This window comes from Balaenoptera acutorostrata, chromosome 12 (assembly GCF_949987535.1).
Source record: "Balaenoptera acutorostrata chromosome 12, mBalAcu1.1, whole genome shotgun sequence".
Taxonomy (NCBI): domain Eukaryota; kingdom Metazoa; phylum Chordata; class Mammalia; order Artiodactyla; family Balaenopteridae; genus Balaenoptera; species Balaenoptera acutorostrata.
Genome location: NC_080075.1, coordinates 15,785,934 through 15,810,737, shown reverse-complemented (window position 1 = coordinate 15,810,737; position 24,804 = coordinate 15,785,934). Strand labels below are relative to the sequence as shown.

The 24,804-nt window shown below is 43.2% G+C and overlaps 1 protein-coding gene across 1 annotated transcript in view; it reads left to right on the top strand.

The window, feature by feature from the left end:
- The first annotated feature begins 23,236 nt into the window (after positions 1-23,236).
- The window catches only part of TCF7L1 (transcription factor 7 like 1), a 160,003-nt gene continuing 158,435 nt past the window's right edge, over positions 23,237-24,804 (top strand). Inside the window, exons 1-3 of the mRNA XM_057558490.1 lie at positions 23,237-23,779; positions 23,863-23,926; positions 24,165-24,292. Of these exons, the coding sequence (XP_057414473.1) occupies positions 23,525-23,779; positions 23,863-23,926; positions 24,165-24,292 (447 nt within the window). The 5' untranslated portion in view covers positions 23,237-23,524. The remainder of the gene's footprint in view (positions 23,780-23,862; positions 23,927-24,164; positions 24,293-24,804) is intronic.

Here is a 24,804-nt window from a genome sequence, read left to right as displayed (position 1 = left end):
TGTTCACTCTCACCAACTGCATTCAACATTGTACTCGAGGCTCTAACCAGGGCAGTTAGGCAAGAAAATGCAATAAAATGCAACCAGTTGAAAAGAAAGACATAAACTATCTTGATTAGAAGATCTTGCGTATAAAAAATCCTAAGGAATTCACTTTAAAAACTATGAAAACTAATAAAAAGTTTAGCAAGGTTGCAGGATACAAGATTGACATGTAAAAATCAATGCATGTCTATATATTTGCGATGAACAATCTGAAAATAAAATTAAGAAACCATTCCATTTTCAATAGCATCAAAAAGAATGAAGTCCTAGGAATACAGTTAACAAAAGCGTAGAGTTCATACTCTGAAAACTACAAAACATTGTTGAAAGAAACTAAAGAGAGCTAAATAAAGGGAAAGACATCTTGTGATCATGGATCAGAAGACTTAATATTATTAAGATGACAATATTCCCCCAGTTGATCTACAGATGAAATGCAATCCCTATCAAAATCCCAGCTGACTTCTTTGTAGAAACTGACAAGCTGATTCTAAAGTTCATTTGAAATTGACAGAGACCCAAAATAGTAACAACAATCTTGAAAAAGGAGAACAAAGTTGGAAGACCTATACTTCCTGATTTCAAAACTTACTACAAAGCAAAAGTCATCAAGACAGAGTAGTACTGGCATAAGGATAGACATGTTGATCAATGGAATAGAATTGAGAGTTCAGAAATAAAACCATTTGTCTATAGTCAACTGATTTTTGACAAAGGCACCAAGATCATTCAATGGGGAAAGAATTGTTTTGTCAACAAATGATGCTGGGACAACTGGATAGCTACACGAAAAGAAAAATGAAGTTGATATCTTACCTCACACCATATATAAAAATTAACTCAAAAGGATCAAAGACCTAATATGAGAGCTAAAACTATTAAAGTCTTAGAAGGAAACATAGGGGTAGATATTTATTACCTTGGGTTTGGCAATGTGTTCCTAGATATGGCACTAAAAGCACAAACAACAAAAGAAAAAATAGATTAGTCTCCATCCAAATTTAAAATTTTCGTGCTTCAAAAAACACTATCAAGAGAATGAAAAGACAACCCACAGAATGGAGAAAATACCTGCAAATCATATGTCTAATAAGGGATTTGGGGGACTTCCCTGGTGGTCCAATGGTTAAGACTCTGCGTTCTCAATGCAGGGGGTGTGGGTTCGATTCGTGGTCGGGGAACTAAGATCCCACATGCCACACGGCATGGCCAAAAAAAAAAAAAATATATATATATATATATATACATATATTTATATAAAATAAGGGATTTTTTATCTAGAACAAATAAAGAATTCTTACAACTCAACTCAATAATAAAATACAAATAATCCAATTTAAAAATGGGCAAAGAACAACAATGTGAAAGTATTTAACACTACTGAACTGTACACTTAAAATGGTTAAGATGCTAAGTTTTACATGTATTATACAACAATTTAAAAAAATTTTTAAATAGGCAAAGTTTCTGAATAGATACTTCTCCAAGGAAGATATAGAAATGGCCAATAAGCACATGAAAAGATGCTACACATCATTAGTCATCAGGGAAATGCAAATAAAAACTACGGTGAGATACCCTTTCACACCCACTAATATGGCTGTAATCAAGAAGACAGATAATAAGTGCTGGTGAGGATGTGGAGAAATTGTAACCCTCATATACTGCTGGGGGTGATATAAAATGGTACAGCCACTATGGAAAATAGACTGGCACTTCCTCAAATGACTAAACATAAAGTTAACGTATGTAAACGTAAAGTGGAAACGTATGTAAACTTAACATAAAGTTAATTCCACTCCTAGGTGGAAGAGAATTAAAATCATATGTCCACATAAAAATGTGTACATGGGAATTCCCTGGCGGTCCAGTGGTTAGAACTCCGCGCTTTCACTGCCGAGGGCCCTGTTCAATCCCTGGTCAGGGAACTAAGATCCTGCAAGCCATGTGGCCAAAAAAACAAAACAATAATGACAACAACAAAAAACTTGTACGTGAATGTTTATAGCATCATTACTCATAATAGGAAAAAGTAGAAAAATCCAAATGTCTATCAACTCACGAATCTATAAACAAAATGTGGTATATCCATATTATGCAATATTATTAAGCCATCAGATGGAATGAAGTACTGATATATGCTACAATGTGAATGAACTAAGTGAAAGAAGCCAGTCACAAAAGGCCACACAGTAAATAACTCCATTTAAGAGATTAGTGGTTGCCTTGGGCTGGAGTGGATGGGAGAGAGTGGGGGTCACAGCTAAAGGGTATGGGATTTCTTTATGAGATAATGAAAATATTCTAAAATTGACTGTGGTGATAGTTACACATATCTGTGAACATACTAAAGACCACTGAATTGTACACTTGCAATGGGTGAATTGCATGGTATGTGAATCACATCTCAATAAAACTGTTTACAATTTTGTGAAAAGGAAAGAAATCAATTAATTTCCGAAAAGTTAAGCTAAGCTTACTTATTTTTTTTTTAAGAGAGTTTGGTTATAAAGTCACTTTTTTATTTTAGTGGGGAAAAAACCCACATATAACACATACCATACCTCATTATTATCTTGTATAGTTGAAATTTGAAGTAAGACTTTAGATCTTTATGAATAATGTAAAATAGTCATGTTGGACTTTTTAATTTAATTTTCTTTTTTGGCCGCGCTGTGCAGCTTGCGGGATCTTAGTTCCCCAACCAGGGATTGAACTGAGGCCTTCAGCAGTGAAAGCGAGGAGTCCTAACCACTGGACCACCAGGAAATGAAGTCTGAAAGTTCCTTTACCTACACTAGTGACTTGCATTGGAGTTGATATCCTTTGTGACTGGAGAAAACACAAAAAAAGAGTGTGCTAATAAGTTAAGCAAAATGCACACTCCACAGGGGAAAAAAAAATTCTCTACTCGAAAGAGCACTGTCAATTATTATTGGATGATTATATCTACATTTTACAAATCATGCTAATGTATCATGAGCTGTAGGTACAATTTTTATGCAAGGTTCCCTGGAACCTAAAAATAATTTCAAGAGTTCCTTTGGAGTAAAAAGATTGGGAAAGACTGCTCTGTAGGTAACCATTTATGCTTTCAATTTTTTCTTTATGAAAATATCAGCAGATACATTTATATATTCATATTTCCACAGCATTCTTACCCAAAGGACAGCATACTGTGCACTATTATGTACCTTGCTTTTTCTCATTTAGCAATATATCCTGGAATCACTGCACAGAGGTAGGTAGGTATCTTAAGCAGCTTGGGCTGCCATAACAAAATACTATAGACTGGGTGGCTTATACAACAGAAATTAATTTTCTCACAGTTCTGGAGGCTGGGAGTTTAAGATCAAGATGCTAGCATGGTGAGTTTCTGGTGAAAGTTCACTTCCTGGCTTGTAGATGGCTGCCTGATCACTGCCTCCTCACAAGGCAGGGAGAGTAAGCCCTTCTGTATCTCTTCTTAGAAGGGCACTAATCCCATCACGAGGGCCACACCCTCATGACCTCATGTAAACCTAATTAACAAAAGGCTCCATCTCCAAATATCATCATGTAGGGGGTTAGGGCTTCAACATAAGAAGTTTGAGGGAACACAATTCAGACAATAGCAACGGGGATTCTTCTCATTGCTTTTTACATCTGTATAGTATTCCATTGCACAGATATAACATTCAACCAGTCCTTATTGATAGTCCTTAAGATACACTGTTTATTATCACAAATAGTGCTGCAATGAACTCCTTGTTTGTATGTCATTCATAGTTTTAGCTGTGACTCTTTGTGATAAATTCCTAGAAGTAGGATTGCTAAATCAAAGGGTAAATGCATATTTAATTTTGCTAGATATTGCCAGGTTGCCTTCCATAAAGATTGTATCACTTTGCATTCTGTGAGTAATGTATGAGAGAGCCTAACTCCTTACATCTCACCATCAGAGTATGCTGTCAACTTTTGGATTTTGCCAATCTTAGGGGAGAAATATTATCTCAGGATAGGGGACAAATATTATTAAGGGAGAAATATTATCTCAGGGTAATTTTAATAAACACTTCCCTTATTAAGAAAAAGATTGCGCATCTTTGCCATTTGCATTTCTTTGTCTACTATGTTTGTATATTTTTCTCATTTTAAAAATCAGGGTGACTTCCCTGGTGGTGCAGTGGTTAAGAATCCACCTGCTAATGCAGGGGACATGGGTTCCAGCCCTGGTCCAGTAAGATCTCACGTGCCACAGAGCAACTAAGCCCATGCGCCAAAACTACTGAGCCTGCGCTCTAGAGCCCGTGCTCTGCAACAAAAGAAGCCACCGCAATGAGAAGCCCGCGCACCACAACGAAATGTAGCCCCCGCTCAGAGCAACTAGAGAAAAGCCCTCACACAGAAATGCAGACCCAACACAGCCAAAAATAAATTAATTAATTAATTTTTAAAAAATTAAATTAAATTAAAAAAATAAAAATCAGGAGCACTTCATACATTAGGAGTATTAGCCTTTTGTGATACAAGCTGTAATACCTTTTCTCCATTTGTCAATTTGTCTTTTGAAAATTTATGGTATCCTCTTTCTCTCTGTCTCTTAATTTATCTCCCACAAAGCATATTTATATCTTTATAGTTAAAGTTATCAATCTTTTCTTCTATTTCTTCTGATCTGTGAAATTATGAATGTTTTCCCCATTCCCAGGCTATAAAGAAATGCACTCAGGTTTTCTTCTAGTATTTATGTATTTTCATTTTTCACATTTAGATCTTTTACTCGTTCATCATTTATTTTGGTATATTAAAAGCATGAATCTCATGTTATCTTTTTCTATATGGTCTCAACATCATTTTTTAAAAGTTTGTCTTTTCCCCACTGATTTGAGATACAACCTTTTCTTGTATGCCAAATTTCCTTTTGCACCTAGGTCCATTTCTGGATTTCTATTCAATTCCACTGGTCTGTCTGTTCATGTGTCACTTCTATGCTGTTTTAGTTATAAAAACTCCATGACGTTTTAGTGTCTTTGAGGGCTAGACTCTCCACTTTTCTCTTAAGGAATTTTACTAGCAATTCTTGCTTGTTTATTCTTCCTTTTTGGAAGAATAGACTTTATATAAAAAATTTGTTCAACCCTACAAAACAAACAAGCAAAATCTGATGATAATTTCCATTGAGAGCATGACTAATATATCACTTAACTTAGGGAGAATTGACATCTTTACAACACTGAGTCTTCCAATCCAAGACCATGGTACATCTCTCTATTTGTTCCAGTTCATTTTTGTGTCTTTCATGTATGTTTCATAGTTTTTAGTCACAGAGGTTTTGCACATTTCTTTTAGATCTACAACAGATATTTTATTCTATTTTTGCTATTTTATTGTTTTGTTTTTTGTTTGTTTGTTTGTTTTGTCTGCACCACGCAGCATGCGGGAACTTAGTTCCCCGACCAGGGATGGAACCCATGCCCCCTGCATTGGGACCACAGAGTCTTAACCACTGGACCACCAGAGAAGTCCTATTTTTGCTATTTTAAATGTATATTATCATTATATCTTCTAATTGCTTAGTGTTTGTATATATGAAGGCTATTGATTTCTACATGCTAATTTTATATCATGATACTTTACTAAATTTTTTTATCATTTGTGATAGTTTTTCCTTCAACCCTTTTGGGTGTTCCAACTAAACAATTATCTGCAAAGAGAGATAGGGTTGTTGTTTGTTTGCTTGTTGCTGCAAAACATTATTGTTTCCATTTGGTCTAAGGCTTGAGAGAAAGTTCCAGGGTGGTTAAAAAGCTACCTAGTGGCTACAGAGACAGGCTCAGGCTGAAGCTCTGACATTGGGTGGGGAGCAGAGGGACCCCTCAGAGGCTGCTGGGCTCTGGCGGCTCCTGGTCCTGCTTCAGGGTGAGCCTTCCCAAGAGATACTCTCCCAGCTCAGACTAGGGGCTGGACAGCCTGCAGAAGTTAGTCAGGTGGTGGTCCAACTTCTTGATGAGTTTCACTTGTTTATCTAGGAAGTGGTTCTCCAGGAGGTCACAGAGATGGGGGTGGGGATTGTGCAGGCAGAGTCCAGGGCATGCAGATCCCAAAAAGCCTAGTTCAGGTTTTTCTCCAGGGCCACAGAGGCTTCCATGGTGTCCAGGGTTTTACACCTCTCATCTTGAGACAGCTTCTGCAGGTCCTGGAAGAAGGTACAGCCACTGTGCTGGTTTTCCATCTTCAAGAGACATGAGGAACGCTGGCACTTCTCCTGGTCAGCTCTCAGAAGAAGGGCCTCCTACCCTCAGAGCCACATCCTCATGGTCAGAATAGAAGCCCAGAAAGAAGTGGGTGTAGGAGGTCAGCAGATGCAAGTTGACCAGGCAGTAGACAATGGCCTCCATCTCAGAGGAATAATCCTGATGAATCTTGGAGCTCCTTGTTGGTGGGCAAGAAGGAGCTAACCTCTGCGCTGGCTGGTCCCAGAGTCAGGGAATGGCCAAGAAGATGGTCCTGGAGGTTGTGGCTGGAGAGGAGGTTGGAGGGTGGTCAGAGGTTGGAGTCCTAGGTCTCTTCCCTCCAAACACTGTTGAAACAAGGGACAGATCCACAGGCGCACTGGGCATGCTGCTAAACAGAGGTCATTTTTATCTCTTCCTTTTCAATTATATTTCTTTTTTTTTTTTTAGTTAATTAATTTATTTTTGGCTGTGTTGGGTCTTCATTTCTGTGAGAGGGCTTTCTCTAGTCGCGGCGAGTGGGGGCCACTCTTCATCGCGGTGCGTGGGCCTCTCACTATCGCGGCCTCTCTTGCTGCGGAGCACAGGCTCCAGACGCGCAGGCTCAGCAATTGTGGCTCACGGGCCCAGCTGCTCCGCGGCATGTGGGATCCTCCCAGACCAGGGCTCGAACCCATGTCCCCTGCATTGGCAGGCGGACCCTCAACCACTGTGCCACCAGGGAAGCCCCTCAATTATATTTCTTATCTAATATGCTTTCCCTTGTAAAATAAGTGTTGGCTAATACTGCCAAAATGATGTTAAACCATAATGGAGATAGTAATTCCTAATTTCACTATTTCTACATTAATTTCACTATTCCTAATTTCAATATTTCTACATTAAGTAAGATACAATGTTAACTATTGGGTAGTATATAAAATCAGGTTTGAATTGTGTCAGGTGCCTTTTTACATTATCTTGTGGGTTCCCCTGAAAGCAAACAAAAAGATTTTGTACAAATAGTTTTGGGGAAAGACAATCCCAGGGAATAAGAGGGAGTGAAACAGAGAAACAGGGAAAGCCAGTACACGGATGCATTAACAAATTGGCCACCATTATAGGTAACTAGTGCTTGATTCTGTGGGACCATCTGAGAAGCCATATGATATATTCTGAAGCGTTTACCAGGTAATGAAAGAGAGAAGCTTTTATCCGCTGGCTTTTATCCCCCATTAACCAAGATACCTCACACTTCAGGGTTGCACATGCATGAATGCGGAGGTTTCTGAAGGCATCCCACGGCACCATGAAACAAAAGCCCTGGAGCAGACAATAATATTTATTATCTCACAGTTTCTATGGGTCAGGGATGCAGGAGTAACTTAGCTGGGTGGTTCTGGCTCCGGATCTCTCACGTGGTTGCAGTCAGGATATCCACAGATCCTGCAATCATATGAAGTCTTAATTAGGGTTGGAAGATTCACTTTCAAGATGACTCATTCATGGCTGTTGGCAGGAAGCCTCAGTTCCTTATCACATGTGCTTTTCCGTTGGTTGCTTGCATGTCTGCTCACAACATGACCACTGACTTCCCTGAGAACAAGTGATCCACAAGGAAAGAGAAATTAAGCTCCACCTCTTGAAGCAAAAAGTATGAAAGAATTTGTGGACGGATTTTTATTTATTTACTTATTTATTTATTTGGCCGCACCGCACGGCATGTGGGATCTTGGTTCCCCAACCACGGATCAAACCCCTGCATTGGGAACACAAAAAGTCTTAAACACTGGACCACCAGGGAAGCCCCTCTAGACATATTTTAAAGTCAGCACACCATCATAATATAGTCCAAATAGATTGGGACTATCTGAACATCCTGAAGAACATCACACTGGTCCATTACGTCAATAGCATCATGTGTATTGGAGCACATTAGCAAGAAGTGGGAAGTATGTTGGTGCCTTGGTAAAATACATGCTCTCCAGAGAATGGGAGATAAATCCTAGGAAGATTTTGGGGCCCACCACATCAATTAAGTGTGTAAGGATCTGTTGAGAAAGAAGCACAATACTTGGTAGCTTCTTTGGGTTCTGGAGACAGTATGTTTCATCCTGGGGAAACCTGCTCTGACCTATTTATTGGATCACAGGGAGGGCTGACAACTTTGAGTGGGGCCCAGAGCAAGAATAGCCTCTGCAACTGGTTCACGTAACATTACAAGCAACCCTGCCACACGGGCCATGTGATAGAGGAGATTGTGACAGTAGAGGTTTCTCTAGTGAAAAAAAAAGACATGTAAGGAGTATATGGCAAACCCAAGACAACTATATGCCACTGAATAGACAGCTCCTGGTGTGCTCCGGGGCCACAATAGAGATGCAACATGCGGCTATGGGACATCAGGTGACCACATAGCCAGAACTGCCTAACATGAGCTGGTTTCTGTGAGACCTACCAAGTTACAAGATTGAGTGAGCCCAGCAACAATCCGTTATAAAATTGCAGGATTACACAGCAAGTAGGGCTAGAGGCCAAAGCAAGCCACACAAGCAAGTGGCCTAGACCACTATGCCATCCTCCACTGTTGTACTGATGCGTCTTCCTAGAACTACTCGCTCATGGAAGAGGCAAAATTCCAAGGTTGATTCCTGGATGAACTGCCTTGATATCTGGTGTAAAAGCCAAAAGTGGGCTGCTGATACAGAAGTCTCACTCAGCAGTGACCCAGGAAGAGTGCTGAGGGGAAACCCTCCCAATGGTCAGAGCTTTGGGTGGCACATCCGGTCATCTACTTTGTGCAGAAAGAGAAGTGGCCCAAGGTGAAAATACGTACAGACTTAACAGCAGTGGCAAATAGATCAAGGACCTGAAAGGGAAAAGACTGGAAGATTGTAGACAGGAGATACTGGAGGTAGGTAGATCAAGAGTCTGCAAACATTTTCTGTAAAGGGTCAGAGCAAATGTCTTAAACTTACTGACCGTATGGTTGCCATTGCCACTCTTCCACTCCGCTGTTGTGCAAAAGCAGCCATAGACGACATGGAAATAAATGAGCATGGTTTTGCTCCCATAAACCTTTACTTATTTATTTATTTATTTTTCTTTTTTTTTTTTTAACATCTTTATTGGAGTATAATTGCTTTACAATGTTGTCTTAGTTTCTGCTTTATAACACAGTGAATCAGCTATACGTATACATATATCCCCGTATCTCCTCCCTCTTGCATCTCCCTCCCACCCTCCCTATCCCACCCCTCTAGGTGGTCACAAAGCACAGAGCTGATCTCCCTGTGCTATGCGGCTGCTTCCCACTAGCTATCTATTTTACATTTGGTAGTGTATATAGGTCCATGACACTCTCTCACTTCGTCTCAGCTTACCCTTCCCCCTCCCTGTGTCCTCAAGTCCATTCTCTACATCTGCGTCTTTATTCCTGTCCTGCCCCTAGGTTCTTCATAACCTTTTTTTTTTTTTTAGATTCCATATACATGTGTTAGCATACGGTATTTGTTTTTCTCTTTCTGACTTACTTCACTCTGTATGACAGACTCTAGGTCCATCCACCTCACTACAAATAACTCAATTTCGTTTCTTTTTATGGCTGAGTAATATTCCATTGTATATATGTGCCACATCTTTAAACCTTTATTTATAAAACAGGCAGTGGGTGGATTGAGTTTGCCAACTCCTGGTACTGATGGACCTAAGGAAGTGGGCAAAAGTGTGAATGTCTTTGTATTACATTTCAATGACCACATGAGAACATCTACCCACAGAAGAGCCATCAGACAGAACAACTCAGTCAGGTGATGTCAGCCAGCCTCTGTTTTCACCCATCCAAGTGCTGGCACAATCATCTCAGGAATGGAATAGGCATTCTGGAAGGATTGGTGGCTATGAATTAGCCCAAAAGCATGAGCTCCCACCCACCATAGCATTACTGCTATGCAATGCCGAATCTGCCAGCAGAGGCCAATGTTGGGTCCCCAATATAGCGCCATTCTTCAAGTAGACCAACCAGCCACTTGGAGCCAAGCTGACTATTGCACCCCTCTGGAAGGAGCATTGCTTCATCTTGACTGGAATTAACATATGTTCTAGATATAGTCTTGCTTTTCTGCCTGCGGTGCCTTCGGAAGCGCCCTATCTGATGACTTAAGAGTGATCTACCAGTAAGGAATTCTGCATAACAATACCTCTGATCAAGAAACCTAACTTACAGCAAGGGAGGTGTGGCAATCACCATATGACAATGGGATCCACTGATCTCATGCCACACATACCACAGCACTCAGAAGCTTCTGGACTACTAAAGTGATTGAACAGCCTTTTGAAGGAATAGCTGAGGTACTAGCTTAGAGATGATACTCAACAAGAATGGGACATCATCTTCCAGGATGTAGTATATACCCTAAATCAATGTTCATTATATAGTCTTGTATCCACAATAGACAGACTATATGAGTTTGGAAACCAAGAAATGTAAGTAGGAGTGGCCTCACCTACTATCACTCTCATTGGCCCACCTGGGGGATTTGAGCTTCCCATCCCCTCAATTTTACGTTCCAGAGATCCAGGTTCCCAGAGGGGATTGCTTCCACTGGAGGACATAGTAAGTGTTCCCTACACTGCTGTCCATCATCTTGGGCTCCTTGTGCCAAGAAATCAGCAAAAAAGGAAAGGAATAACCATACTGTCAGGAGTAATTAAATGTTTGTGATCATCAGAAGGAGGTGGGGTTGTTGTTACTCAGTGGAGGCGGGGAGGAATGCATTTTGCACCCAAGTGATTGATTCACTGAGAAATCTCCTGGTACTCCCTGCTCAATCTTTATGGTAAATGGACAGGGAAGCAGCCAAAGTCCAAGAAAAGTATGGTGACAATGGGCTCAAACTACCCAGTAATGAGGGTCTGGGCCACCCATCAGAGAAGCCATCTAGATTGAAGATGAGAGAAATCTGGAATTTGAGACTAGAATGTGGCTAGACTAGAGATTGTGGCTTGAGACCAGCTGAAACAGTGAGGGCTATAGATTGTCCCACTAACCTTTCTCCCAAAAGTCTTCCCAGGAAAGAAGATTATTCAGAACCCTGGAGCTGTTCCCAGATGGAGTGAACTGACAATACAAAGCAAGCAGATCCAAGTGGTGCAAGGGATAGACTGTAGTGAATGCTGTGGTGTGCCACACAAAGTTCCCTCTTTAGGACTGAGATACTCATTTCCTCAGCTGCCAGGAGTATTGGCTGCCAATGGCTCACAGCTGCATCTTTCTCTAGAAATTGCTCTGGGCTAAAGAGAGCTGTCTTGCCCTACTCTGGTGGCAGCCCATATTCAATGACTAGTCAATGTTTAAGAGTACAAAGTCTGGGGCTTCCCTGGTGGCGCAGTGGTTGAGAATCTGCCTGCCAATGCAGGGGACATGGGTTCGAGCCCTGGTCTGGGAAGATCCCGCATGCCGCGGAGCAGCTGGGCCCGTGAGCCACAATTACTGAGCCTGCACGTCTGGAGCCTGTGCTCCGCAACAAGAGAGGCCGCGATAGTGAGAGGCCCGTGCACAGCGATGAAGAGTGGCTCCCACTTGCCACAACTAGAGAAAGCCCTCGCACAGAAACCAAGACCCAACATAGCCATAAATTAAAAATAAATAAATAAATAAATAAATAAAAATTTTAAAAAAAAAGCATAAAAAAAAAAAGAGTACAAAGTCTGCCCCTCGTCTCACTTGGGGGCAAGTCTAAAGGAATATTCCAGCTCTAGGGCTCCAGATCTAGGCATCAACTGAGTCCTCTGTTGCAACTACTTTGCAGTTCAACTTTTCCATCTAATTCAACCCTGCCTCCCTCCCTAACTTACCGATGTTGCTCCTAAGATCATTCCCTAACAAACCTGCTATACATAAACCTTCTCAGAATCTGTTTCCTGAGAGCCTAACCTAAGACTGCTCTTGTTGCTCTCACTCTCCCAGTCTCCCTCGCAGCTGTGATACAGGATATACAACCCAGGCTTTGACAAACAGACATGTTCACTTTGGAACTGAAATGAAGATGAAGGCAAAGTAAAGGCAACTGCAGAAAACCGAAAACTTTGAGAATATATTGTCAGTAGACCTCCTCTGGAAGAAACAAAGGGAATTTCTTTCTTTTTCTTTTTTTTAACTAATATTTATTGAACGCTTACTGTATAATTGGTATGGTGCTAAGCTTTATTAAATGTTTATGTCATTTAATCCTTACCATGACTTTATTCTTTGGGAACTTTTTTTTTGGCCGCACTGTCCAGCTTGTGGGATCTTAGTTCCCCGACCAGGGATTGAACCTGGCCCCAGGAGTAAAAGCACTGAGTCCTAACCGCTGGACCACTAGGGAATTCCCCAAAGGGAGATTCTTCAGGCAGAAGAAGAATGATCCCAAGTAAGAGCACAATAAAATAGGAAGTAATGAAAGGCACCAGCATAGGTAAGTATATGGGTAAATAAGTAGAAACGACTACTGACGTTTGAAACAATAATCTAATATTTGGTGTGGTTTAAAATATATGTAGAATTAAAATACATGACAGCAATAGCACAAAAGGCAGACAGAGGATAATGGAATTAAGCTGTACTAGGGTTAGCTGAGACATGGTAAAAGTACTAATTTAAGGTATACTCTAGTAATTCAAGGATGCATGTTGTCATCTCTAGGATGACATTCACAGAATCACTAAAGAATGTATTACTAACAAAGTAATGAACAATAAAGGGGAAAAATATTAAAGAACAAATGAGAAAATAAATGCTTTAAGATGATAGATCAAAATCAAATGTACTTGTACTTCTATTAAATGTATAGTATCTAAATATTCCAAATTTAGAGAATTCCCTGGTGGTCCAGTGGTTAGGACTCTGCACTTTCACTACTGAGGGTATGAGTTCAATCCCTGGTCGGGGAACTAAGATCCCACAAGCCACTCGGTGTGGCCAAAAAAAAAAAAAACCAAAAAACAAAAACAAATTTAAAGATAAAATTCTTAGATTGTATTTTTAAAAAGTAACTATAGGGACTTCCCTGGTGGCACAGTGGTTGGGAATCCGCCTACTAATAAAGGGGACATGGGTTCCAGCCCTGGTCCGGGCAGATCCCATGTGCCACGGAGCAACTAAGCCCGTGCGCCACAACTACTGAGCCCGCATGCCACAGCTACTGAAGCCCAAGCCCTAGAGCCCGTGCTCCGCAACAAGAGAAGCCACCGCAATGAGAAGCCCATGCACCGAAATGAAGAGTAGCCCCTGTTCATCACAACTAGAGAAAGCGTGAGCGCAGCAACGAAGACCCAAAGCAGCCAAAAATAAATAAATTAAATAATTTTTTAAAATAGTAACTATATGCTTCTTACAAAAGCTACGCCTGTAACATGAGGATACAGTGGGTTGAAAGTAAAAGGATAAAAGAAGATAAAGGTGAAAACACTAACCTAAAGAAAGCTGATTCATCTATACTAATATTAGATGAAGCAAACTTTAAAAAATAATATTACTAGAAACATGAGAGACATTTCATAATTAAAAAGAGAAAGATATAATAATTCAAATTTGTATTTACCTAATAACATAGCTTCAGAATCTATGCAGGAAAAAAAAACATAACTAAAAGGAGCAATTGACAAAAACTACAAACATAGCTGGCAATTTTAACATATCTCTTTCTCTAAGTGATAGAACAAGACACACAAAATCAACAAGGAAACAAAAGACTTGAACAATGCAATTCACAAACTTGACATACATAGAATATTGCACCAACAACTGCAGAATCGCCATGCTTTTAAGTGCACATGCAAATTTCAAAGAACTGCCATGCAGAGTATGTTCTTTGACCACAGCAGAGATAAGTTAAAAAACAACTTAAAAAAGGAAAAAGAAAATTTGAAAATCTCCCAATGTTTGGAAATTAGGTGATTTTTAAAAAATACTTATTTATTTATTTAGGCTGTGCCAGGTCTTAGTTGCTGCACGTGGGATCTTTAGTTGCAGCATGTGGACTTCTTAGTTGAGGCATGCGAACTTCTCAGTTGCAGCATTCGAACTCTTAATTGCAGCATCTAGTTCCCCAACTGGGGATCGAACCCGGGCCCCCTACATTGGGAGCAGAGTCTTACCCACTGGGCCACCAGGTAAGTCCCCTAGATCAGGGGTCCCCAACCCCCAGGCTGTGGACTGTTAGCAGTCCGCAGCCTGTTTGGCACTGGGCTGCACAGCAGGAGGCGAGCCGCGGGGCGAGTGAGCGAAGCTTCGTCTCCCGCTCCCCATCGCCTGAACAATTCCGCCCCCCGCCTCCACCCCCAGCCCATGGAAAAACTGTCTTCCATGAAACCAGCCCCTGGTGCCAAAAAGGTTGAGGACCACTGCCCTAGTTGATATATTTTTAAAGAGAGAAGGTATATCATAGTAGTGAAAGGGGAACATCAGACATTAAACATATTGACATTTAAAAAGTAAGAGGATATTATGAAGAACTCTGCCAATAAGTTTGAAATTTTAGATGAATGGACAGATTCCTTGAAAAACTCAACTTATGAAAACTGACATAATAAGAACTGAAAAATCTGAATAGTTTATTTATTTATTTATATTTATTTTTTGACCACGCTGCATGGCTTGTGGGATCTTAGTTCCCAGACTAGGGATCAAACCCAGACCCACGGCAGTGAAAGCGCCGAGCCCTAACCACTGGACTGCCAGGGAAGTCCCTGAATAGTTCTATTATTAAAGGAGTAGAACCCATAATTTCAAAATTTCCCACAATATAAACTCCAAGCCCATGTGGCTTCACTGATCAATTCTTTCAGACTTTTAAGGAAAAAATAATACAATTTGGGGGACTGTGTTCCCCCAAAAAGATATGTTGTTGTTCTAACCCCTCGTATCTCAAAGTGTGACTTCGTTTGGAAATAGGGTCATTGCAGATGTAATTAGTTATAGATGAGATCACATTGGAGTAGGATGAGCCCCTAATCCAATATGACTTGAGTCTTTATAAGAAGACAGCCATGTGAAGACACAGAAAATGCCATGTGAAGATGAGGGCAGAGATTAGATTGGTGTGTCTACAAGACAAGGAACAACAAGGATTGCTGGCCATCACCAGAAGCTAAGGGAGAAATGTATATTAGTTAGGGCTCTACAAAGAAAACAGAATCAATAGGAATATAAATAGATATAGACATAGATAAATTGTTAGATCAATCGATCTCTCTATCTCTAGATAAATAGACACAGAGAGAGAGAAAAAGAGAGATGTATTATGAGGAATTGGTTCTAGTGATTATCGAGGCTAAGACCCACCATCTACCATCTATAAGCTAGAGACCCAGGAAAGCTAGTGGTATAATTCCAATCCAAGTCTGAAGGCCTGAGGACCAGGGGAGCTGATGGTGTAAACCCCAGTCCAAGGGCTGCAGAAGGCCTATATTCTAGCTGAACAGGCAGGCTGCAAGGGACCGAATCCTCCTGTCCCCTGCTTTTTGATCTATTCAGACCCTCAATGGATTGGATGATGCCCACCCACATTAGGAAGGGAAATCTGCTTTACTGAGTCCACCAATTCAAATGCAAATCTCATCCAGAAATACCCTCATGGACACACCCAGAAATAATATTTAATCTGGGCACCCTGTGGTCCAGTCACGTTGACACAAAATTCACCATCAGACCCAGAGAACAGACTCTCTCTCAGAGCCCTTAGAAGGAGCGAACTCTGCTGACACCTTAATTTTGGACTTCCAGCCTCCAGACCTGTGAAAGAATACATTTCTGTTGTTTTAAGCCACCCAGTTTTTGGCACTTTGTTAGGGCAGCCCTAGGATGCTAATATACAATCTTATATAAACTATTCCAGAGAACAGAGAAAGCAGGAATAATTACCAACTCATTTTATAACACAAGATCAATATAACACAAGCTCAATATAACAAAAATCAATTGTATTTCTACATACCAGCAATAATGAGAAAATGAAATAAAAGATACAATTTAGATAGTATTAAAATATAGCAAATACCTAGCAATAAGTTGAACAAAAGATATACACATTTCTACATAGAAAACTAAAAATTATCACCCACAGAAATTAAAGAAAACCTCAATTAATATGAAAAATAAAAATTTTCTGGTTTCATCAATGGGAAGACTTAATATTATAGAATATTAATTCTTTCCAAATTGATCAATAGATTCAGTATACAAAGCCAATAAAAAAATTCCAGCAGATTTTTTTTGCGGAAATTAACATGCTGATTCTAAAATTTATATGTGTATTAATCATGTTTTTTATTTTCTATATTTCATGACACTTTCATATTTGGGGGCCTTGCTAATCCAGGAGAGACTGCCCTCCCAAGGCAAGCTAATTCCTAAAGATAGCAAATAACCCGCCTATGAATGAGCCTTTCATGTCCAAATCAAACAATCCAACACCCATACCCCCACAACTACCATCTTTACTAGGCTCTCACTGGGCTCTTATACTCTAGGCCAATATTTCCTTGCCCTAATCATCCCAGAGCCAGGTACCAGATAACTCAAGACAGAGTCTATACACCAAAGCTTGCTGAAATTATTCAAGGAAGCCAATCTCAAACCTGCTTAGCCTGCTTACCCTGCCTCTCCCCTTCTTTCCCATGAAAACCACAAAAAAGATTCTTGCCCATGCTTTCTCCCTGTTCCTTCTGCCTCCTAATCAACCCTGGTGCTTCTCCATGTGGCCCTGTGTAGGCTGGCATGTCCCGCCCTCTTGGGACTGTGAGTAACAAACTATCTTTTCAAAGGAAGTCATCTCCTGATCTGTTGGCCTCACTATACATCAATAATAATAATAAAACCTACATTTTAAAACAATATGGCATTTAAAAGGCCAAAAATAGCATAGATGATCTTGAAGAACAGTCAAAGGACTTTCACTAAGAGATTTCAAGACTTGTTACACATCCATAATGTGTCATGGGTGCTAGTTTAGGCAGATAGACTAAGGGAAAAATCTAGAGACAGACCCACACTTACACTTATGATAAAGGTGCCACTGCAATGAAAGGGGAAAGGATGGCATTGGCAACCATACATGTGGAGGGGAGGACCGTGACCTCTAATTCAAGCCATACACAAAGATATATTTCAGATTGATTATAGATCTGAACTTAATGTAAAACAATATAGTTTCTAGGACATAACAGAGAATATTTTCATGACTTTGGTGTGAGCAAAGATTTCTTCAACAGGACCCAAAAGCACTAAAATAAAGGGAAAGAATGATAAAGTGGACTACATTACACTGAAGATTTCTATTCCTCACATGACATCATTAGTAGAGTAAAAAGGCAAGCCACAGGCTAGAAGAAAATATTTGTATTAGACATGTCTGACAAGATCCTCATATCCAGAATATATAAAGAACTCATACAAATCCGTAAGAAAAAAACAGGCAACCCAAGAGAAAGATAGGCAAAAGTCTTGAACAGGTACTTCATAAAAGAAAATATCCAAATAACCAAGAAGCGTATGAAAAGGTAGTCAACAAAATTAGTCTTTGGGGAAATATAAATTAAAATCATAATGAGGGCTTCCCTGGTGGCGCAGTTGTTGAGAATCTGCCTGCTAATGCAGGGGACACGGGTTCGAGCCCTGGTCTGGGAAGATCCCACATGCCACGGAGCAACTGGGCCCGTGAGCCCCAATTACTGAGCCTGCACATCTGGAGCCTGTGCTCTGCAACAAGAGAGGCCGCGAGGGCTTCCCTGGTGGTGCAGTGGTTGGGAGTCCGCCTGTCAATGCAGGGGACATGGGTTCGAGCCCTGGTCTGGGAGGATCCCACGTGCCGCGGAGCGGCTGGGCCCGTGAGCCACAATTGCTGAGCCTGCGCGTCTGGAGCCTGTGCTCCGCAACGGGAGAGGCCGCGATAGTGAGAGGCCCGCGCACCGCGATGAAGAGTGGCCCCCACTTGCCACAACTACAGAAAGCCCTCGCACAGAAACGAAGACACAACACAGTCATAAATAAATAAATTAATTAAAAAAAAAAAAAAGAGAGGCCGCGATAGTGAGAGGCCCGCGCACTGCGATGAAGAGTGGCCCCCGCTTGCCACAACTAGAGAAAGCCCTCACACAGAAACGAAGACCCAACACAGCCATAAATTAAAAAAAAAAAAAAAAACCTTCCCTTCCCTGAGAGTATAGTCTCCTTTAAAAAAAAATAAAATAATGAGTTACTAATATACACCAACCAGAATGGCTAAAGCTATTAAAATATATACTGACAATACCAGGTACGGACAAGAATGTGGAGGAATGGAACTATTGTATACTATTAGTGGGAGTGTAAATTGGTGTATGGCCATTTTGGAAAATTCACTGGCAAAATCTAACAAAGCTGAACAAATGCCTATCCCAAGATAAAGCAATTACACTCCTAGGACTCAATGGAAGTGAGTATCCAATGATGTAGAGAAAAATGCTCATAGCAGCATCATTTGTATTGGCCAAAAAATGTGAAAATACTCAAACATCATCAACAAAACAATGGTTACGGAAATTGTGCTGTGTTCATATGACATAATTTATACAGCAACTCAAAAAAGAGAAGAAAAACTACTGCTACATGCGATGACATGGATGAATCTCACAGAAATAAGGTTATGCAAAAGAAGATAAAAATACTGTATGCTTCCTTTTATATGAAGTTCAAAAACAGGCAAAACTAATCTATGGTGATATGTATCAGAATCGGGACTACTTTTCGTGAAAGGTAAAGACTGAGAAGAGCATGAAGATTGTTCTTGACGCTCTAAATCTTCATCTTGGTGGTGGTTACACAGACGTGTTCCGTTTGTGAAAATTCATTCAACTGTGCACTTACACTTTTTTGCAGTTTTGTGCACATATGTTTAACTTCAATAAAAATTTACTTAATAAAAATCTTCCCTCCTTACCGATAACCCCAAAGCCCCTCCTGGTTTTCTTTAAATCGGTGACATATAGTTCTCTCAGTCATCCTTGGCTTAGAACCTGAGTCACACTAGATGATCCCCCTTTCCTCAGTATGCAAGTTCTTTTGACCTTTCCTTATAAATTTTCTTAGAGCCCCAGATCCCTCCCCTCAATCCAATCCCACTGGCCCACCCTAGTTCAGATCAAGCCAAAACAACTACATTAGCCCCTTAACTAGTCCCCTCCCTCTACTCACCCCTAGCCAATCTATCGTGCAATGTCCACTCAGTATAAGATTTGGCTCCAGAGGCAGCACATACATACATGAAAATATGATTCAGTTCAATATATATCAGTAAATGCCAAATTAGTGATACAGACACAGGGACAAGAGTTGAGAGAAACCATAGTAGATTCTGAATAAATTCTCCCCCGCTACAACATAAGTTCCATGAGGACAGGGGTGTTTGGTTTTGTTTGCTTGTTTGTTTTTTTAATTGAAGTATAGTTGATTTACAATGTCGTGTTAGTTTCAGGTGTACAGCACAGTGATTCAGATATAGATATAGATATAGATAGATTCTTTTTCAGATTCTTTTCCCATATAGGTTATTACAAAATATTGAGTATAGTTCCTTGTGCTATACAGTAGGTCCTTGTTGATTATCTATTTTATATATAGTAGGGTGTACATGTTAATCCCAACTTCCTAATTTATCCCTCCTCCCAGGGGGATTTGGTTGTGCTTTATTTTGTCCATTGCTGTTTCCAGTGCCTCCTAGCACAATACCTGACACGTAGTAGGTGAACAATAGTTTGTTGAATGAATAAATTAGTGACTTAATATGGCCATTATTTCCACCATTCTATAACACCTCAGGACTTCCTCTAAGATGTAAGTTCATTTATACATTTGCTCATTAATTCAACATCTATTGATGGAGTGTTACATATGCACAGGATATGATTTATGCCCCAGGGAATTTGTAACCTATCAGGGAGGTAAAACAAGGACAGCTGTGACTACTGTGGTAGTGCCCAGGCACAGCATCAGCTGACCCTCATTCTTTTTTTTAAATTATTGACGTACAGTTGATTTACAATATGTTAGTTTCAGGTGTACAGCAAAGTGAATCATACGCACATATGTGTATACATATATATTCTTTTTCAGATTCTTTTTCATTATGTTATTATAAGATTTTGAATATAGTTCCCTGTGCTATACAGTAGGTCCTTGTTGTTTATCTATTTTATATATAGTACTGTGTATACGTTAATCCCAAACTCCTAATTTATCCCTCCCCCCCTTCCCTCTTTGGTAATCATACGTTTGTTTTCTGTGAGCTGACCTTCATTCTTATCTTCCTCCGCCCCATCTAGTTCAACTGCAGATCCCGGGGAGACCTGCTGGCCTTCATGCCATGTTAAATAAAATATATAAAAATCATGTTAAATAAAATGATTTACTTAACATTTCCTTATTTGGGGACCTTGAGGTTATTTCTAGCTTTTCACAGTGATAACGACACTTCTACAGGCTTCCTAGTGTACCTTGTTATTTCCTTAGTATAAAATCCTAGAAGCACAGAGGTGAGTCAAAGGGTTTATACTTTTTAAAAATTTTCATAGGTATTGCCAAACTTCCCTTCAGAAATGTTACACAAGAGCATGCCCAGCAGCTGTATGTTTCTCAGCACAAGGGCCAAAGCTGGCTGTTGCTATTCTTTTCTACCTTTGCCAATCTGATAGATGAAAAATGGTATCTCTGTGCTGTTTCAATTTGTATTTCTTCGAGGTTGATGGGTGTGGTAGGTTGATAATGGCTCACTCCCAAAGATCCGTGTTCTAATCACTGGAAACTGTGAATATTACCTTAAAAGGAAATGGGGTCTTTGCAGGTGTGATTAAGTTAACAATCTTGATGGGGAGATTATCCAGGATGATCTGGGTGGGCCCTAAATGACATCACAGCGTCCTTCCTTGTAAGAAGGAGGCAGAGAGAGATTTGACAAAGACAAACGAGAAGGCCATGTGACCACAGAGGCAGAAACTGGAGTGATGAGATTGCAAGAATGCCGGCAGCTACCAGAAGCTGGAAGAGGCAAGGAGTATATTCTCCCTGGAGCCTCAGAGGGAACATGGCCCTGCCAACACCTTGATTTTGATTTAGTGAAACTCATTTCGGGCTTCCGGCCTCGAGAACAGTGAGAGAATACATTTCTGGTGTTTTCAGACACCAAGTTTGCAGTGATTTGTCACAGCAACCATGGGAAACTAATACAATAGGTTTTTCACATGTTTATGGGCCACATGAAAAAAACCTTCTGACTTTCAAAAACTTGTAAAAATGAAATATCATGCAATAATATGAACAGTATAATTCTATTTTCGTGAAAGTAAACCTGAATAATTGTATATGTGTTTACATGTGTACACAACTGCCTAAGAAGATGTCTGGGAGGATGTACACCAAACTAATAACAGTGATTAACTGGAGGGAGGTGTGGGAAGGAGGTGGGGGAAAGAGAAACTTTTAGTTTTTTTTCAAGATGCATCTCTATTGTTTGAAGTTTTATGAAACTATATTCATGTACTAATTGTGTGAAAATATAGATAAGTCACATCTGCTTGCTGTAAACAATAAAATATGTAGAAAGTAGAAAACAAAACTGTCCCTCTCCTCTCAATTATCCCCCTTCCCAGAAATATTTATTGATCATTTGGCGTGCGTCTTCTCAGACTTTCTTTCCATGAAGAAGCAAACACAGGTATGTCATTTTTAGAGAACAAAAAAGAAGAGTGAGTACCATATACACTTTCACTTACGGGTGTTTCTCCAAAATCATTTTAGGATCCTTACGTGCAGGGGCCTCATTCTCCTGAGCTGGTTGTTGCACAGACTCTCACCGTAAGAAAGTCCCAGAACTCTTTTTTTCACCAACCTCCCTGCTGCTTTGAACTTTCTTGTGTCTGTGAATTTGACCATATGTATACACATCGCTGGTAAAACTCCTCTGCCAGTCGCGTTTAAAATAGTTTTTTAAGTACTCCCATTCTGCCTTCCAGTCTGCTTTTAAAACGGACGCTCTCACCAGTAGTTCCCCACCGTGGAGGACACAAGATCCACTTTTTCAAACTTTCCTGAACTGGGTGGAGAGATGATATTTGAATGTTATCACAGGAGGCATTTCTTTAAGCATGAGGCTGGTCGGGCATTTTTCATACGCTCATTGGCTCTCGAGGCAGCTTCGTGAACGCTTCAAAGGTCACCGGGCGGACAATCTTCCCTCGCAACGAACCAAATCCGAACTCTTTCTGAAACCAAGACCGTGAGTTATTCGATTAAGGACCTAGTCCGGAACTATGGGGCGAAGGTGATCTTTGGGATTTCAGCGTGGGTGACTCTGGACACCTGAACAAAGTCGGAAACCTGAACCGGGGCGGGGGGCGCGTTGGAACCCCACAGGAAAGAGCAGCGGGAGGCCGCCCGGCATATTCCGGGGTGCCATACATTTCCCCAATCCTCTGCCCTACGCAGCCGGCGAGGGCGACCAGGCCGGGAGGGACCCAGCGCTGCGAGGACTCCAGGCACCGAGAGTGTCCCCGGCCGGTCTGTGGGTCCGAAGCTTTCCCGCAGGGGGCAGTGCCGCCCGCCAGCGCGCGGATCCGGTGGGAGGGGGTGTGGAGCCGGTGCGGAGTTCTGGGGGTTCTCGGCAAGAAAGTTAGGGGATGCCTAGGGGTGGCGGCGGGACCCGAGCGGTCGGCCGGAGGGTGGGGACAGGGCCGCGGGGGTGCAGGGTAGGGCGCGGGGAGGGGGTCTGGGCGAGTCTGGGCGCGAGGGTGGTGCGAGCTGCGGGAAGGCGCAGCCCCGGAAGGTGTGAGCGAGCGGCAGGCGAGTGTGAATGCGAGTGTGTGCGCGCCGGAGCTCTCCGGGTTCTGCGAGGCGCGCGGGTGTCAGCTTGCAGCGGGGCTCCTCCCTCCGGCCCCCCTGGCCCGCGCGCCGGTCCCTCCTCCCTTTCCCCGCTCGCCCCTCCCCGGCGGGCCAGGCGCTGGGACACCCCGGCGGAGCAGGCGGCGGCGGCAGCGAGTTGGGGAGCCCCGGGCTCCGCGCTGCCCGTGGGGCCCGAGCCGAGCTGCCCCCGCCCCGGCCCGGCCGCGCCGGCCCAGCTTCCCTCCGGGCCACGCCCTGTCAAACTTTGTTGCTGCGGCCGCCGCGGCGGCGAACGGAGCGGGCCGGCCAGCGGGAGGGAGGGAGGGGCGGGCGCCGGGCCGGGTGCGGGCGGCGAGGGGCTCCGAGAGCGGCGGCCCCGGCCCGCGGCCCCACCATGCCCCAGCTCGGCGGCGGCGGCGGCGGCGGCGGCGGCGGCGGCGGGGGCGGCGGCGGCGGCGGCTCGAGCGCCGGGGCGGCCGGCGGAGGGGACGACCTCGGGGCCAACGACGAGCTGATCCCCTTCCAGGACGAGGGGGGCGAGGAGCAGGAGCCGAGCAGCGACAGCGCCTCGGCGCAGCGGGACCTGGACGAAGTCAAGTCGTCCCTGGTCAACGAGTCGGAGAACCAGAGCAGCAGCTCGGACTCGGAGGTGAGGAGGCTTCCGCGGCCGCCCCCGGGGGACCCCAGCCCCTCGCTCCCTCACCCGCCTTCGCCTTTGTGTCTCCTCCGCAGGCGGAGAGGCGTCCGCAGCCCGCCCGGGACGCTTTCCAGAAGCCGCGGGACTATTTCGCCGAAGGTAAGTGCCGGCCCCGGCAGCCCCCACTCCCGGCCCCGCGGCGCTCGGCGCCTCATCTCCGGCCGCTCTCGGTACCCCTTACCCCCGTGGCCGTGCCCCTGCTCTCCGCCCCTGTCGGCCTCAGCAGTCCTGGGGCGCGCGTGGGGGGCGCTCGGGTCCCCGGTCCCCACTCCGGGTCCCCAGCCGCGGGGCTGTCCCGGGGACCCCGACCTCACCCCCTCCGTGGTCTTGCCCGCAGTGAGAAGGGCCCAGGACGGCGCGTTCTTTAAGGGTCCCCCCTACCCTGGGTACCCGTTCCTGATGATACCGGACCTGAGCAGCCCGTACCTCCCCAACGGACCCCTGTCTCCGGGAGGAGCGCGCACGGTGAGTGCCCGTCCCGCTGCGCCGGAGCGGATGGGCGGCCGGGGCCCGCGAGATGCGCCCCCGGGCTCGGCGACAGGGTGGGGGATGGGGGATGGTGCCGTCCCGTGAGGATCCTGGGCAGAACTTGCTTACGGGGTTGAACTACTCTGGCGGTCGAGGGTTAGGCTGCGCTAGGCAGTGCCTGCATGAAAGGAAAGTGCAGGCACTTTCTCCCCTTTTGCTGGGGAGCGGCTTTGGGGTCCACTTCTGGGGTCCTCCTTGGTCTCCAGAATTCTTTGCTCGCACTAAAGGGAAACTTGGATTTGTGCCGGTTGGGCGGGGGTGTGTGTGGGGGGGTCTCGCTTCCTTCCTGGAAATCGGTCAGCTTTCCCTGGCAGTTGGGCAGTGGGGCCGGGGGAGCTGGGTTGGCGACGTTGCCCCACGACTCCAGTTTCGCTGGGCGGCTGTGAGTTGGTTCCTAAGAAACCCAGTATTCGTGGCGGGTTATTCACACAGACCCCTCCCCACCCCCA